General features: G+C 34.4%; 1 protein-coding gene and 1 pseudogene across 1 annotated transcript in view; one reads left to right on the top strand and one right to left on the bottom strand.

The window, feature by feature from the left end:
* Nucleotides 1-5,749, bottom strand: LOC134252045 (solute carrier family 35 member E2A-like; annotated as a pseudogene).
* Nucleotides 5,750-6,209: 460 nt separating this feature from the next.
* Nucleotides 6,210-14,138, top strand: part of LOC134252044 (ubiquitin conjugation factor E4 B-like) — a 13,915-nt gene continuing 5,986 nt past the window's right edge. The window contains 24 exon segments of the mRNA XM_062734465.1: nt 6,210-6,380; nt 6,883-6,904; nt 6,907-7,008; nt 7,124-7,199; nt 7,339-7,426; nt 7,519-7,651; nt 7,936-8,077; nt 8,239-8,386; nt 8,587-8,687; nt 8,849-8,963; nt 9,394-9,534; nt 9,638-9,754; nt 9,857-10,069; nt 10,231-10,320; nt 10,558-10,663; nt 10,791-11,029; nt 11,294-11,421; nt 11,559-11,657; nt 11,895-12,130; nt 12,564-12,690; nt 12,890-12,983; nt 13,066-13,165; nt 13,873-13,877; nt 14,011-14,064. Coding sequence (XP_062590449.1) covers nt 6,357-6,380; nt 6,883-6,904; nt 6,907-7,008; nt 7,124-7,199; nt 7,339-7,426; nt 7,519-7,651; nt 7,936-8,077; nt 8,239-8,386; nt 8,587-8,687; nt 8,849-8,963; nt 9,394-9,534; nt 9,638-9,754; nt 9,857-10,069; nt 10,231-10,320; nt 10,558-10,663; nt 10,791-11,029; nt 11,294-11,421; nt 11,559-11,657; nt 11,895-12,130; nt 12,564-12,690; nt 12,890-12,983; nt 13,066-13,165; nt 13,873-13,877; nt 14,011-14,064 — 2,700 coding nt within the window. The 5' untranslated portion in view covers nt 6,210-6,356.

Raw genomic sequence — 14,138 nt, 5'->3', positions numbered from 1 at the left:
GCAATTTCTGCATTGGCTATTTCTTTTTGTTGCTTAAACAGAATAAATGAAATAATAGAACATTTCAGTCCCTTATCTTTTGAATATCAGACTGTAGGGAATCAGAAAAAAAATGAGAATACAGAAATTGATCCTCTCAAAATTCAAATATTTTTTGAGAAAGACAGAAATGACCTATCCTACGACTATGTTACATGTATTTAAATAATATCATAATTCAAAATAATGCTCCTCTATTCTGTCAAATTTTTACAATACTCAATGGATATGATATGATGCTCTGAACAACAGTAAATGGTTGATAAAATGTCTACAACAATAACAACTGAATTGAATCAGTGTATAACACTAACATTAGACTTCTCTATGTGATGACAACTCTATGTTAGACTTCTTTATGTGAGGGCTCTGTATCACGGGGGTAGTGGTCGCGGAGCTCTCGTCGATTATGGTCGTATTCCTTGGCTTTAGTGTACATCAGTACGCCTATGGTAACTATAACAGTACCAAGTCCACTCAGGAATGTCACAGGGTTACCAAATAATATCACAGAAATCCAGATCAGGAATGCCCTCTTGACTGTGTTAGCCACACTGGAAGATTGTAAGATTTAGACGTTAGGAATAGTATGGTAATGAGAAAATACTGTAAACCAACTTTTATTTTTAATCTTTTAAGCACGACTTTATATCACAATTTACCAGGTGTTATACTACTTCGCGAGGATTAATTTTCGCGATTAAGCTTTTTAACCATCATCCCATCCGTAGTTAATATAGACACAGAGACTTAATTGACCATTTCACGGCGAGAAATATTCGTGATTACGAGGCTCTCGCGAACTTCACGAAAATTTCTCGCACGCGAATAAAAGTTGGTTTACAGTATTAGCAACGTTATGATAATCAAAGGTAAATAACTCAAATATGAAATTCTTCACAGAAAATTTCAATCTCTCTCTCTAAAGCTCATCAATATTGTAATAAATATATATTTCCTTACCTATGAGTAACAGGTGATATATAGCCCATCAAGACATATGCTGATATACTTTGAAAATGAAAGAAAACTCCATTAGCTATAAGAGCTGTAGCCATCATCCCATTCATGGAGGCTTCAGCCTTGTCAAAGTCTATCAGAAAGAAACAGGCTGGAATCTGCACCAAGACTGAAGATATACTGGTATAGAACTGAAGTTCTGCTGGCCTACAAAACAAAATGGATAAACCACATCAGACATAATATCAGGGGAATAGCACAAAACACGAAGCATTAAATCTGAAACAAATATGTCTCTGTGCCTGTGTAGAACCAGTGTTGTCCTAAACACAGACGTCTCACAGTCACAGGCCTAAAAAGAAATCAGTTGTTCTGTGAAATTTTTACCAAGGCATTATATAGCCTCACGGTATTGCTGAACTGACCTCAAAATCAATAAGGGTTTGTTTTTTTTGGTCAAAAAGAGTTGTAATGTAAATTTCTAGCTATCATTTGTAAATTTTATTTGCAATTTGTATTTTGTATTTTTATGAATTTCTGACTTTGACTTTTGACCTGTCATACATGCAAAAGCTTAAAAGATTATTAGAATATAAATTTATGACTTACCCTTTGGCTTTAAATTAAAAAATCATTGGTTTACTTACGTATATTTAAATTTGTCTCCACTAATCAATATCTTCGAATATACATTCTGCATACTGAAAAAGATCAATCCATACATAATGACAATAGTTTGTTCTCATAAAGTGTAACTAAAATGTTGAGAGAAAAAAAAACATTGACTATAAAATGATTAAATCTAACAAATTGTTTCAGAGGTTCAGACATTTTGTTCACTATATCAACATGTTCAATTCAGTGAACATGAACTCATCACAAACAATCAAACAGTAGTTTTTTGAGCAAAACTGAATATTTCATGACAGATGTTCCTTGAACATTCCAGCATACATCTGTTTTTAAATCAGGACCGACATCTTACCATTCTGTTAAATTTGTGGCAAGTGCTGCTATGAATCCCTGTATATTAAAACTAATTTCATAAGCTGAACAGAGGGCCAGGCCTCCCATGACTGGAATCAGTGACAGGAATGTATAGAACCCTGTGTACTCCCCCATCAGGACTTGTGAGATGAACACCGTGAACAAAGGGGCAGAACTCTTGACTGTCTCTGTGAAAGATACTGCCACATACTTCAGAGCCACGAGACCCAGGACAACAGTGGAGAATCTAGATTAAAGACAAGTAAAATAAGTAAGTAAGGCTGAATAGAATAGAAAATTAATTAGAACATTGATTGCATAAGTCAGCATTATACAACATAAAAATTGTTTTGTCTGTGTACATTTCGTATATTGTTGTCAATATAAATACCTTCGAATTATTTGTCTCTCTCCAATCTCTCTATCTCTCTCTCTCTCTCTCTCTCTCTCTCAATTTAAAAAAATTAAAGAAAACAAAGTCTCTCTAAATTATGCAAAATAAAAAAAAATTTTTAAACAGGGTAAAATCTGACCATTGACCTACTAAAATCTTTTCTCCAAAAATTAGGAGGTCACTGCACATTTGATTGGTTTATAGAATCATTGGTAGAGAGATATGAAACCCACATGTTGTGGAGAGATCTGCAGATTGCTCCTGTTTAACAGATAAATTCTAATATATTGACCATTAAATGGTCATAATATGGTTCAAAGTCAAGCCAGATAACTTTGTATACCAGTTACCAAAAATGGCACTCTGTGGGTCTGATCATATGAATATCCAAATTGGGCCAACAGAGAGCCTACAATTCATGCTCCGATAAGCAATCTTTTTCAATAATTCTGCTATAACTTGACCTAATTTTTTGGTGCTAGATGGTTATGACGTCATAATCAATTTCAACAGTTTCTTTTTCACTCTGTACTTTGACGGCTTTAGCAGATTTATGGGAAAATAGAGAGTATTTTCATGTCATTTTTCAATTTGAAATCATATGAAAAGTAAACCTTTGATCTAGATTAAATTTGATATTGATTTAAACACCGGTTACCATGAACATACTAATTACCGCACTTTCTGTGAGACTGTATGAGCAATTGGATAATTTCCTTTGAAACCGAATATGAAAGGAAAACTCCCATAATTCACTGACTGGTTTTCTTAAATTTTCATTGAAAATGACAGTTTAAAATACTGCACACCGTTTACCTACAAATTATCTGTGGGTGAATGCCATAAGGACCCTTTTGTCCGAAACACCTTATTTGACCAAGTTAGAGAGTTGTAAAGCTCAATAAAGAATTTATTTCTCAAAAAAAAAAAAATCGGACGGATAAATCTGTAGGCACAAATCTCTCATTTACTCCGCCAGATCTTGACCTTAAAAGTTTAGTTACAATCAAAATTACCCATTCTTGTACAGCTGGGTTCCCTTTTGTTTGTGTGGACAGGATGTACTTGTTTTTTACGGAAGATGTGAAGGCACTGAAGATGTAAAATGTTACATATATAACTACTAAGCAATTCTTCATCCACGAATTCAAATCCACTCAAACCAAGAGTTTTCGTACTCATCCATGATGGAAATTTTACCCAGCGACCTCCCCTCTATGTGATTTTACTCTCTAGAGTAATTAAAGATCACTGCTCCACTAGGTTAGACCTTATCAGTGTGATCTGCGCTTTTTATGTGCTACATGTATATATCCTACAGAATATGCTTGTTTATTTTCCACATTGCTTTCTCAAATGGTTAATTATGTTCCTACAATATAGTCAAGATTAAAATACAGAAAAAAAATTAAGTATAGAATCTTACCTCATAGTGCCTACTAAAATCATGTTTCTCCAAAAATTGGGAGGTTTTCCATCCCTTTTGATGGGTTTATAGAATCCCATTGGTAGATAGAGCTGGATAAACCCACATGTTGTGGTCATCACCATCTGCATTGCTCCTGTTTAAGAGAAAATTTTAGGTAAAATCTGATAAATTTATGATCTGGTCCACACAACCACTGCCTGAATAATTATATTCAAATGGAAAATAGTTTGTAAGTATGAACTGTTTGGTACTTTTTTCAGAAATGAATAATAATGTCAAATGATATTGAAGAAAATTTGATAATTGGGTATTTTTGATAGTTTTTAAATAAAATTATAAAAATATACAGCACTTGCAATTTAATCCGAGACCATGAAGCTGTACTTACCCCTTTTTTATATTGTATGGCAAGGAGTTAAGACAAAGTACTCATATAAAAACAGTTGGGAATTTTCATTGAAACAGCTACAACAGTGACTGTGTTGCAAATAGAATACCTTTTATGACCTTTAATTAAGCTCTTTAGTTCTTAGTGTAGTCTACTTGCATGCCAAATTATAGTTATAATCACACTAACAAACTGATCAGTGTGAAATTTATATTTTTAGTAACCAAGGCATGGTTGTTCATCAAAGTCAGCATATACGAAGTGTTCTTTGACAGTTGCTTTCCTGTGCCAAGTTATATAAATCAAACCATCACTTATGTTGTTTTATATATTTTGAAACAATTTCACAGAAATTTCATATTTTTACAAAAGGTGTTTTTAGCACATGTAACTTTTCAACCAATTGGAATTTTGTGTATTTGTGTGCTGACGTTATATTGAAATCAGAAGTCGAATGGCTGAGGAGGAGTAGCATTTTGAAACAATTTTAAGAAATGCTTCTATTTTTCGGTTAACAACGCCAAATGGTGATGGAATCCTTTTAATGATGATTAAGTTGTATCTTAGTGTAATCATCCCTTGTGTGCCAGGTTATCTCTGAAATCAGACCAAAACTGTAGGAGGAGTCTGCATTTTGAAACAATTTCAGTCAGAAATTTCTATTTTTAGTAACAACAGCAACATCATTGTCACCGAAATCAAAAACCATATACAGAATTATATATCTTGTGTAGTCTACTTGTGTGCCCCCTGCAAGTTATATTGAAATAAAAAAAAGTAGGAGAAGTAGTTTTGAAAAATTGTTTACAGACAAACAGACAGATTTTTACGGACGGATTACTATCGCAATTTAAGCCTTTTGTCTATGACCAGTCTTACAAAAAGCAGAGAACAGTTTTGTCAAGTACTGTATAAAATTGCATTTATATTCATTCTGAATTACAACAGTATGTTTACAACTTATGCTAAAGATAAGGCACAACTCTTTGTATATTTCAAGTTCATAAGTAGAAATTTGCCCATTAGTACATAATCCCCCTGGCACGTGGACAAAATGTAAATCAGGAAGAGGGTGAATACTGAATTGAATGTAACACAGGCATTATCATAAAAAACAAGATACTGAGGAAAAGCTTTAATTCAGTATATCTTCATCTTTATGGACGATGTGCTGGTTACCTCCCCTTTTTACACTCTCGAGAGACATTTCTATAAGATCACGCTCCAAGAAAGCAATAATGTGCTTATTTCCAATGGCTCATTGTGGTACTCATAAATTCGTAATAGTAAATTATGTTCCTACAATATAATAATTATCAATTGGCTTGCGTAATAATTTAAAGCATAAATTTTATGCATAAAATTATAAATAAGCAACATAAATAAATAAGACAATATATATGTTTTAGGAAGCTAATAGAATAAAAACTCCTTTTCAGATATTGAGCACATTTTAAATAAAAGGTGTTTTTTTTTAATTCTTTCTTGAAAAAAGCTTTGTTTTTGATGGATTTTATCTCATCTGGAAATGAATTCCACTCCTTGATACCATTATAGTAGAAAGTATCCGACTCTGACTTAACAATTCTTGGGATAAAAAAAGTTCAACTTGCTGGACCTAGTTGTTCTAGTTGTTGATAAATCTATATAGCAATTTCAAGCTTTTGCTAAACCAAAAGGTTGTGTTGAACCTGATTAAAAATAAGAAGTCTTATGTAGCCAACAGTGCAGTGTGGGGATGGATTTCCCCAATGTAAAATTTAAATAGCATATGATTCCAATTTCAATATTTTTGGCTTGTTACCTAAATGACTACTTGAATACCTACATATTTCTTCTATTTTCGTAGTTGCAAGCCAAGATAAACATGTGCTTGTATCGTTGTGACTGCCAACACTACATCCTTGCCAGAGAAATATTCAATGTTGTTTTGATGCTTGCATAAACTGTCGTTCAATAAACCTTTCACAATCACGGAAATGATTAAGATCGCTATCGAATACTTCCGGGTCATGAATGACGTAGTGAATGATTTCTACATAGAAAACAGAGAAAAAGAATGAAGCAGATGATGACAGCTGATTTGTTTATTATCGAGACCAGATTATTTTCATTTTAATATTTTCAAAAAATTAACATATTTTATATAACTATAGAAAATGAGTGAATTAACTCCTGATGAGGTGAGTGCAAAATAACTGGATTTGGGATTTGAAATCACCATGCACATGCCTTTTGTTGTTTGTGATAAAAAAACAAACAAACAATCAATAATTTATTTTATCTTTTACATCATGAAATGAATATGTATTTAAACTTCTTAACACTGTAATGTGTTGTTTTCTCCAACACATTTTCCTCTGTATTCCCTTTTCCATAGTTTGAAATATTCTTCAAATACTGAACTTGAATTATATATAAAACATTTGTCTGTTTAGATTCAGCTACCTTTCACTCCCTAATTCTAGACACATTATTGAACTAATCTGTATATTTTATCCATCTGAAAATTCACTTCAAGCGACTTGCTATAAACGGTTGGGAGGTGGATAAACTATACATATTGGATACAGAATGTGTCTAGAATTAGGGAGTGAAAGGTAGTTGATTGACCAATGCTAGGTTTCTCCCCACCAAGTGATTTTTTGCATACGGGAATTGTATATAAAACATTTGTCTGTTTAGATTCGGCGTCGCAGACTTGCTGGTGCACTCAAAGCTCTCCAAGTCAGTCATCACAGGCTAGTGGTGGATCAAGCCAGGCCTCGGACTCGCAGACCACCCCATCTCGAACAAACAGTACACCCCCAAGTATGTTACTACAAACAGCTGATGGAGTTATTGTTAATCTGAAAGCAATATGTAAGATATTTGAATAAGTAGCTCTTGGAATGGAAGATAATGCTGTTTTATTTCAATTTTACAGGTAGTCTTAATGTTGATCCAGTGACTCCGGATTCTCAAAGAAGCTTGGATATGGATTCTGAGTGCTCAGAGAAAAAGTATGTTTGGAAAATACATTACTTCTATACACTATCAAAATTTGAATTGTTTTATTACCACAATGATTAATTGTCAACAAAATTTGTAGAACAGATTTTGATTTGTACTATATAATACATTAATCCATTTTTCTTTTAGTTCTCAATCACAGATGGATGTGGATTCTGGAATAGAGACAATGGAGGTCGATGATCAGGACATGAAGTTTGAGATAAAAAGGAGAAGGGTAAATATAAAGAATAAAAACCGTTATTTAAATATCATTTGCAGTTTTACTCAATATGTATTTCATTTATATGATTATGTTTGACTCATCAGGACACTAGTATAGGATCAGAAGCTACTGTAGAACAGGTGACCGAGGCTGCAGGTCGAGTGTGTCTGGTGTCCTGGAATGAGGAGAGGGAGGAAGCAGTCTATATACCTGAACTTGGAGATTCTGTAGATGGAGGTAACTAATCCTTACTGATATGGATTTGAATATTAATAGATAAAAAAAATAAATAATTAATCATAGTTATTAGTTACACAATATTAAGTTAAATAACTTAATATAGAGGTACCCAGGGTGTGAAATTGAAATCCATATTGGGCAAGGCAGAGCCAAATTTGCCTAAAACTGGATAATTGGCATAATAGTGATCATCTGCCCAAACCACAATGAATCATGTATAGTGTCTTAAACAATGCACTCGTTATTTAAGCCATCTTCATGTGTTTCCATGTTTCTTTTAGGTGACAGTAAGGAAATGATTAACCAGGCATTGATGGAAATGCTGCTGAAAATTCGGGATTCTTCTGAAAACCCCGTGTTGAAGATCCGACCTAATGTTTCTTACGCTGTATCACCAAAGAAACCAGGATCAAGCCCAAGGGCGTATGTTTGAATATACCTATATCTTTAATTTCAAAAATTGTGAAGAAAAGGGATAAAAGCATCCTACCAACCAAAGAAATTAAAAAAAATAGATCAACAATTCAAAAACATAACATTCTGTAGTATGTTCATACTTTCATGTCCCCGTTGTTGTGTTGTAGAGTTAGCACCATGATGTCCCCAGATATGCAACCAAAGCGAGAGTTTTCTGAGAAGTATCAGCCAGAGAAATGTAAGGAGATAGAAATGATGAACTACCTGATGGACTGTTATGATCGAGCTGCACTGGAGGAAAGATTGGCTCCCAAGGTACAGAAACATGTTTATCTTTGATCTTATATTCATAATTGCGTATTTATCAGTGAAATCCTGTTTTTGCTGAAAAGAAACAAAGAATAAGCAGTTATTAAAGCTTTTGCTATCTTGAATACAAAGAAAATATGACTTAATGAATATCGGAAAGAATTTTGAAATATCCCCCATGATTACATTGTGAATTGATAATTTAGAGAGCAAGTGTTCCTCCACTAAGCTTGATGTTGTCCAGCGCCAGGAGACAGTGTGTCTGCCATACTGCATTAGTTCTACAGGGAGCACTAACAAAACCTAGGTAAGAAAAGGTCAAAAAAGGAAGGCATTTTCCATTGAAATTGATTTCATTTACAAATATTCCTTCTCAGTGCTACGAGATATCATACGTATTTGCATGTGTAATTTATTCAAGAATCGTTTAGGACAACTATACATAGAGAGTGTCTTGTTTATTTCTAGATCTGTTGGTGGTACTTCTCTACTTCTGAACTACTTATTGTCTCACAACTTACCCAGAGGCTTTCTCCCAGAACTTGTACAAACTACATGTAATGACCCAGATACTTTCAGAAGAGTGAGTCAGAAATATTCATTTTTATCTATATTAAGTTATACAGAAACAAATTCAGTTATTTTACAAGAATTTTCTGAGTGCATCCTTCAGTTAAGTTAAGGATTTATTCTATTGTCTTGATAATGCCTAATGAATTTCTAAAGCAAAATAAAGCACTCATTGATAAACTGTGATGTCTTTGTATTGATATTTCCTTAGAATTAATAGGGATCATCGATATATTTGGTTTGATATTTAGTCAAATGTTATAATCATCTATCATTGTGATGAACACATGAACATTAAACATACTTTAGTTCATTATTATTTCCTTTATCAGATATTTATCCCAGTATTACATGGTTTTTCTTTACCAGATATTTATCCCAGTATTACATGGTTTTTCTTTACCAGATATTTATCCCAGTATTACACATTTTTTCTTTATCAGGTATTTATCCCAGTATTACAAGGCTTAAGTCGACACATCCACTCCATGTCTCTGGATACAGACCAGTACAGGGAACCTCTGTCTGTTCTCTCGGAACTCTGTGAAATCAAGAGTGGCAGCACACGACCTATATGTGGCCTGGTGAGTACTCAGAAAAAAGAACACAAAGTAATAGTGTTTATTATTATTAATGCATTAATCAGGATTATTTGGCCATAACGTACTTTATACTTTGTATAACCAGGCTGTACAGCTGTTGAATTGGATCCCAGCCTCTATGACCCAGGCCACAGGTATGGAGTTAGAGAAGCTTTCCTGGCTCGGACCATTCCTAGGTGTGTCTGTATTTGCTGAGGACAATGTGAGTACTTTTTGTGAACAGTGACTTATCAAAACTGAGAACTCTTTGTTCCTTAAAGATTATTTTTTACTAATATAGACTAAATTCCACATATTTTTTCAGACAAAAGTTGTGGAGAAGTTTTTCTCAGGTCACCAGCTGTCTGCGGATAACACTAGACTGATACACCAGTCCTTACAGCATGGGTTGGAGTATGTCAGAACAGAACTGTTCAAAATCGTACACAATATTCTAGTCAACGGGCCCAGCAGAGATCTAGCTCTAACTTACTTAGCCACAGCACTAGAAAGGAATGCCAAGAAATCTCAGATACAGGTTAGAAGATCTAACATCTTATCTGAATATTAAGATTTCAATACAATTTGCATATAACAGGTTGTTGTGCAAGCATTGAACAATAGTATGTACATACAAATGTCAAACTTTCAAAGTATAAAGGCTATAATAAACCAGGCCTAATTCACTTTTGTTAATAGGTGGATGAAAGATATGTTGCAGGAGATGGATTCATGCTGAATTTATTGTCCGTCCTACAACAATTATCGGTGAAAATTACTCTTGATAAGGTAAGTACTTATGAACAAAATTTAAACAAGAATGTTCATGTTGAGGACACTTTGAATTTTTTTGAAGTGGAAGAAATTTTTCTATGATGCATATTATTTGTAATTATTTTCATGAGAGTTTTACTTTAATATATCAGACATTACCACTTGAAGTCTTAATTCATGATCCCACAAAAAAGAAAAAAATTATGTCTGCAGTCATGTATTGCTATTAATATCATTCCCTATGCTATTCAGGTTGACACCTACTACCCTTTTCATCCAAACTCCAGAGTCAGCATTAAGTCAGAGACCAGATTAAAGGCCCTTCCACAGCAAGCTGAAAAGTGGATCAAGGAGTTGTGTAAGTAGACATGTATAAGCATTTTTCAGAAATAGCAAAACTTAAACTATGAGATTTTATAAAGGTGATTTTCATATATAAGAGAATACATGTATTTGAACTCGTAAATGTCTTGCTTTCTGTGAAGCCAAAGGATCACCCCCCTGGCAGGACCCTAAATTTCCCACGGAATGCTTTTTCCTGACCTTACATTGTCACCACCTGTCAATCATTCCCGCGATCCGGAGATACCAGCGCCGCCTACGTGCAATTCGTGATCTCAACAGAATGGTGGAGGATCTAGAAAATTCAGAGTCACAGTGGAGTCAGTTTCCAAATGCTGCCAGGAACAAAGAAATGCTGAAGAAGTGGAAATCTCAAGTTCAGGTATCGTGTACAACTGTTACACTAATTCATTACTGCCAGTTATTTTCTGAATTCTTTAATTTGAACCCAGTAGTTTTATTTTTGACTACAGGTTTAAATTATACAATCATGAACTATTCATACATTTACTGGTATTTATTTTAGTCATTCTGTTTCTTTCAATTTGTTCCTCTTGGATGTAACATAGATTAAAATCTACATAAAATTGTGTTTCTTATCTGGATATTTTTTTTATAACTGTTAAAACCATTCTAACTTTTCCAGAGATTACAGAAGAGTAAACTGTGTGCTGATGCTGCTGTGTTAGACGAGTCCCTACTTCGCCGTTGTTTAAATTTCTACAGTGTTGTGTGTACATACCTACTGAAAGTCGCAGACCCAGAGAATATGGGGTATAGAAAGTCCTTAGTTCTTCCATAAAAATCTTTCTTATCTGCAATCTTTTAACTGGTTTTGGTATTACATTAAAAAAGTTCTTCTCAAAACAATTCACACAAAAATGTGAACTAATTTTTGGTGTTTATTTCAGTCAAACTCTGCCATTGTCCGGAAATGTGCCAATGCCATTTGGAGCTCTTCCTGATTTCTACTTAGAAGACATTGCTGATTTCCTCCTCTTTATCATCCAGTAAGTTAATATCATCCATTAAGTCAATATATTAAGTATTACAATAAGGTCAATATGATTTCTTCTTAGAAGACATTGCTGATTTTCCCTTCTTTATCATCCAGTAAGTAAGTATCTCTCTGGACACATTGCCCTCTCAAAAATATCAAAGTTTTAAATTAAAGCATATATTTTATGTTATCTAATATGAGAAGGTACCTGATATGCCCTGACATAATATTTCTTGGGTACTTTCAGATTTTGTCCGGATGTCCTGAATGACCCCTGTATGAAGCAGATCATACACATGCTGATTGTGATGATGTGTAACAATGAGTACATAGGGAACCCCTACCTGACAGCCAAGCTTGTCGAGGTCCTCTTTGTTATGAACCCCAGCGTACAACGCAGGACAGGAACTCTCAACGAGCAGTTCTTACTTCATCCCCTGGCTCTAAAACACCTGGTACCAGCTCTCATGAAGTTCTACACAGGTAATGGTGTACATAACTATCCTTAAACAAACTAATGCTAAGAGTTTTAAACACCTGGTACCAGTTCCAATGAAGTTCTACCCAGGTAATGGTTTACATAAACTCTTCCTAAAGGAGCTAATGCTTTATTTAATTTCTTAAAAAAAGTAGAATTGTGTAGAACTGCATAATTTAAAGATTGACTAAATCTCATATACAGTCAAACTTTGTTATCTCAAACATGGGGCTGAGAAAAAACTTCAAGATATCGGAGGATTAAAGATATCAAGGGTAAAATACTGAAAGAATAAGTGGTTGGGACTTCCACATTACTTTGACACCAAGTTCAACTGTACCAGTATTTACCTGGCATGATCATCATGTAGTCTAATTGCTCATAAGTTCAGAATGAGAAATGTAAAATAATACATGTATATGTTGTTTTTGTCAACAGATATTGAGACGACTGGAGCCAGCAATGAATTTTATGACAAGTTTTCCATCCGTTACCATCTCAGTATCATCTTTAAGTCAATGTGGCAGACTCCACAACATCAGCTCAACATGATAGAGGAGGCTCAGTAAGAACCCAAAGTTGTTTAAATGAACCAGTAACAATTTACATTACAGTTCACATATGCCTAAGATTTATGTGGGATATGGGGCAAATAATATAACATGTTACTTATATAGTACCAAATTATATGTAAAATATTTCTTTAATGTCCAGAATAAATTATTCAGATGTATATTTACCGATAATGTTTGAATGTCAATCAGGAATGGTAAACAGTTTGTGAAGTTTGTGAACATGTTGATGAATGACACATCTTTGCAGAGTTTGGACTGTCAAGAGAATCATGAGGTCCAGGAGGCATTCAGAACACAGAGGAGTTAAAGGCATGAAAGTTGGAGGCCATACAGAACACAGGAATTTGAGAGGCAGCCAAAGGTAGGTCCAGGAGGCCATACAGAACACAGAGGAGTGGGAGAGGCAGCCAAAGGTAGGTCCAGGAGGCCATACAGAACACAGAGGAGTGGGAGAGGCAGCCAAAGGTAGGTCCAGGAGGCCATACAGAACACTAGGAGTAGGCAGCCTTATGGGAGGCCATACAGAACACAGGGATGAGAGGCAGCCATCATGTAGGGGGTCTAACGGGCAGTTTAAGAAATGTTGATAGATGAGAATATAAATATAATACATGTAAATGTTTTCTGAATTTCACTTTCTTGCTGTGTTCGTACAACCAATATCTTTGAAAAGATGGAAGGGAGAATAGCAATGAATTTTATGACAAGTTTTCCATCCGTTACCATCTCAGTATCATCTTTAAGTCAATGTGGCAGACTCCACAACATCAACTCAACATGATAGAGGAGGCTCAGTAAGGACCCAATTGATACAATTTGTGTTTGTCTTATTTGTTTGTAATACTGTGCATGTAACATCATGCATAGAATTTACATATAAAATGCATGTATTACTTTTGCATCACCAAAATACAGTAAAACTTGATTAGTACGAACACAGATTTGCTAATTCATGGATATAGGGAAGTTTTCTTGGATCCCCAACTATGAAAATTTTATGAATTTCTTACACGGATTTAACAAATTACAGATATAGCAAAGTAATTTCACCAGTCCTAGTGACTTTGTTATAACCGAGTTTTACCGTATTAAATTTGTTTGATAATCAAAATAAAATGTTCACCGTAATCTTGTATACCCAGGTATTTTATGTTTGAATGTCTCTTTTTCAGGAATGGTAAACAGTTTGTGAAGTTTGTGAACATGTTGATGAATTGACATTTTACGTTCCTGCTTAGGACGAGGCTCTATTGATTATTATATTGTGAAAATGCATTAACTTTTTGAAAATCTTCTTCTCTGCTTCTGAGGTCCAGGAGGCCATACAAGAATGTTTCACCAAAATTGTGGAGAGGCAGCCAAAGGTAGGTGTTAGGAGTGGCCTAATGATTATATAGAACACAGAGGATTCTTTTCTCTAATTCTGGGAGAGGCAGCC

Source organism: Saccostrea cucullata, unplaced genomic scaffold, assembly GCF_032062105.1.
Source record: "Saccostrea cucullata isolate Sc308-1 unplaced genomic scaffold, CSIRO_AGI_Scuc_v1 ctg6, whole genome shotgun sequence".
Lineage (NCBI taxonomy): Eukaryota > Metazoa > Mollusca > Bivalvia > Ostreida > Ostreidae > Saccostrea > Saccostrea cuccullata.
This window is presented reverse-complemented; position numbering and strand designations above follow the sequence as displayed.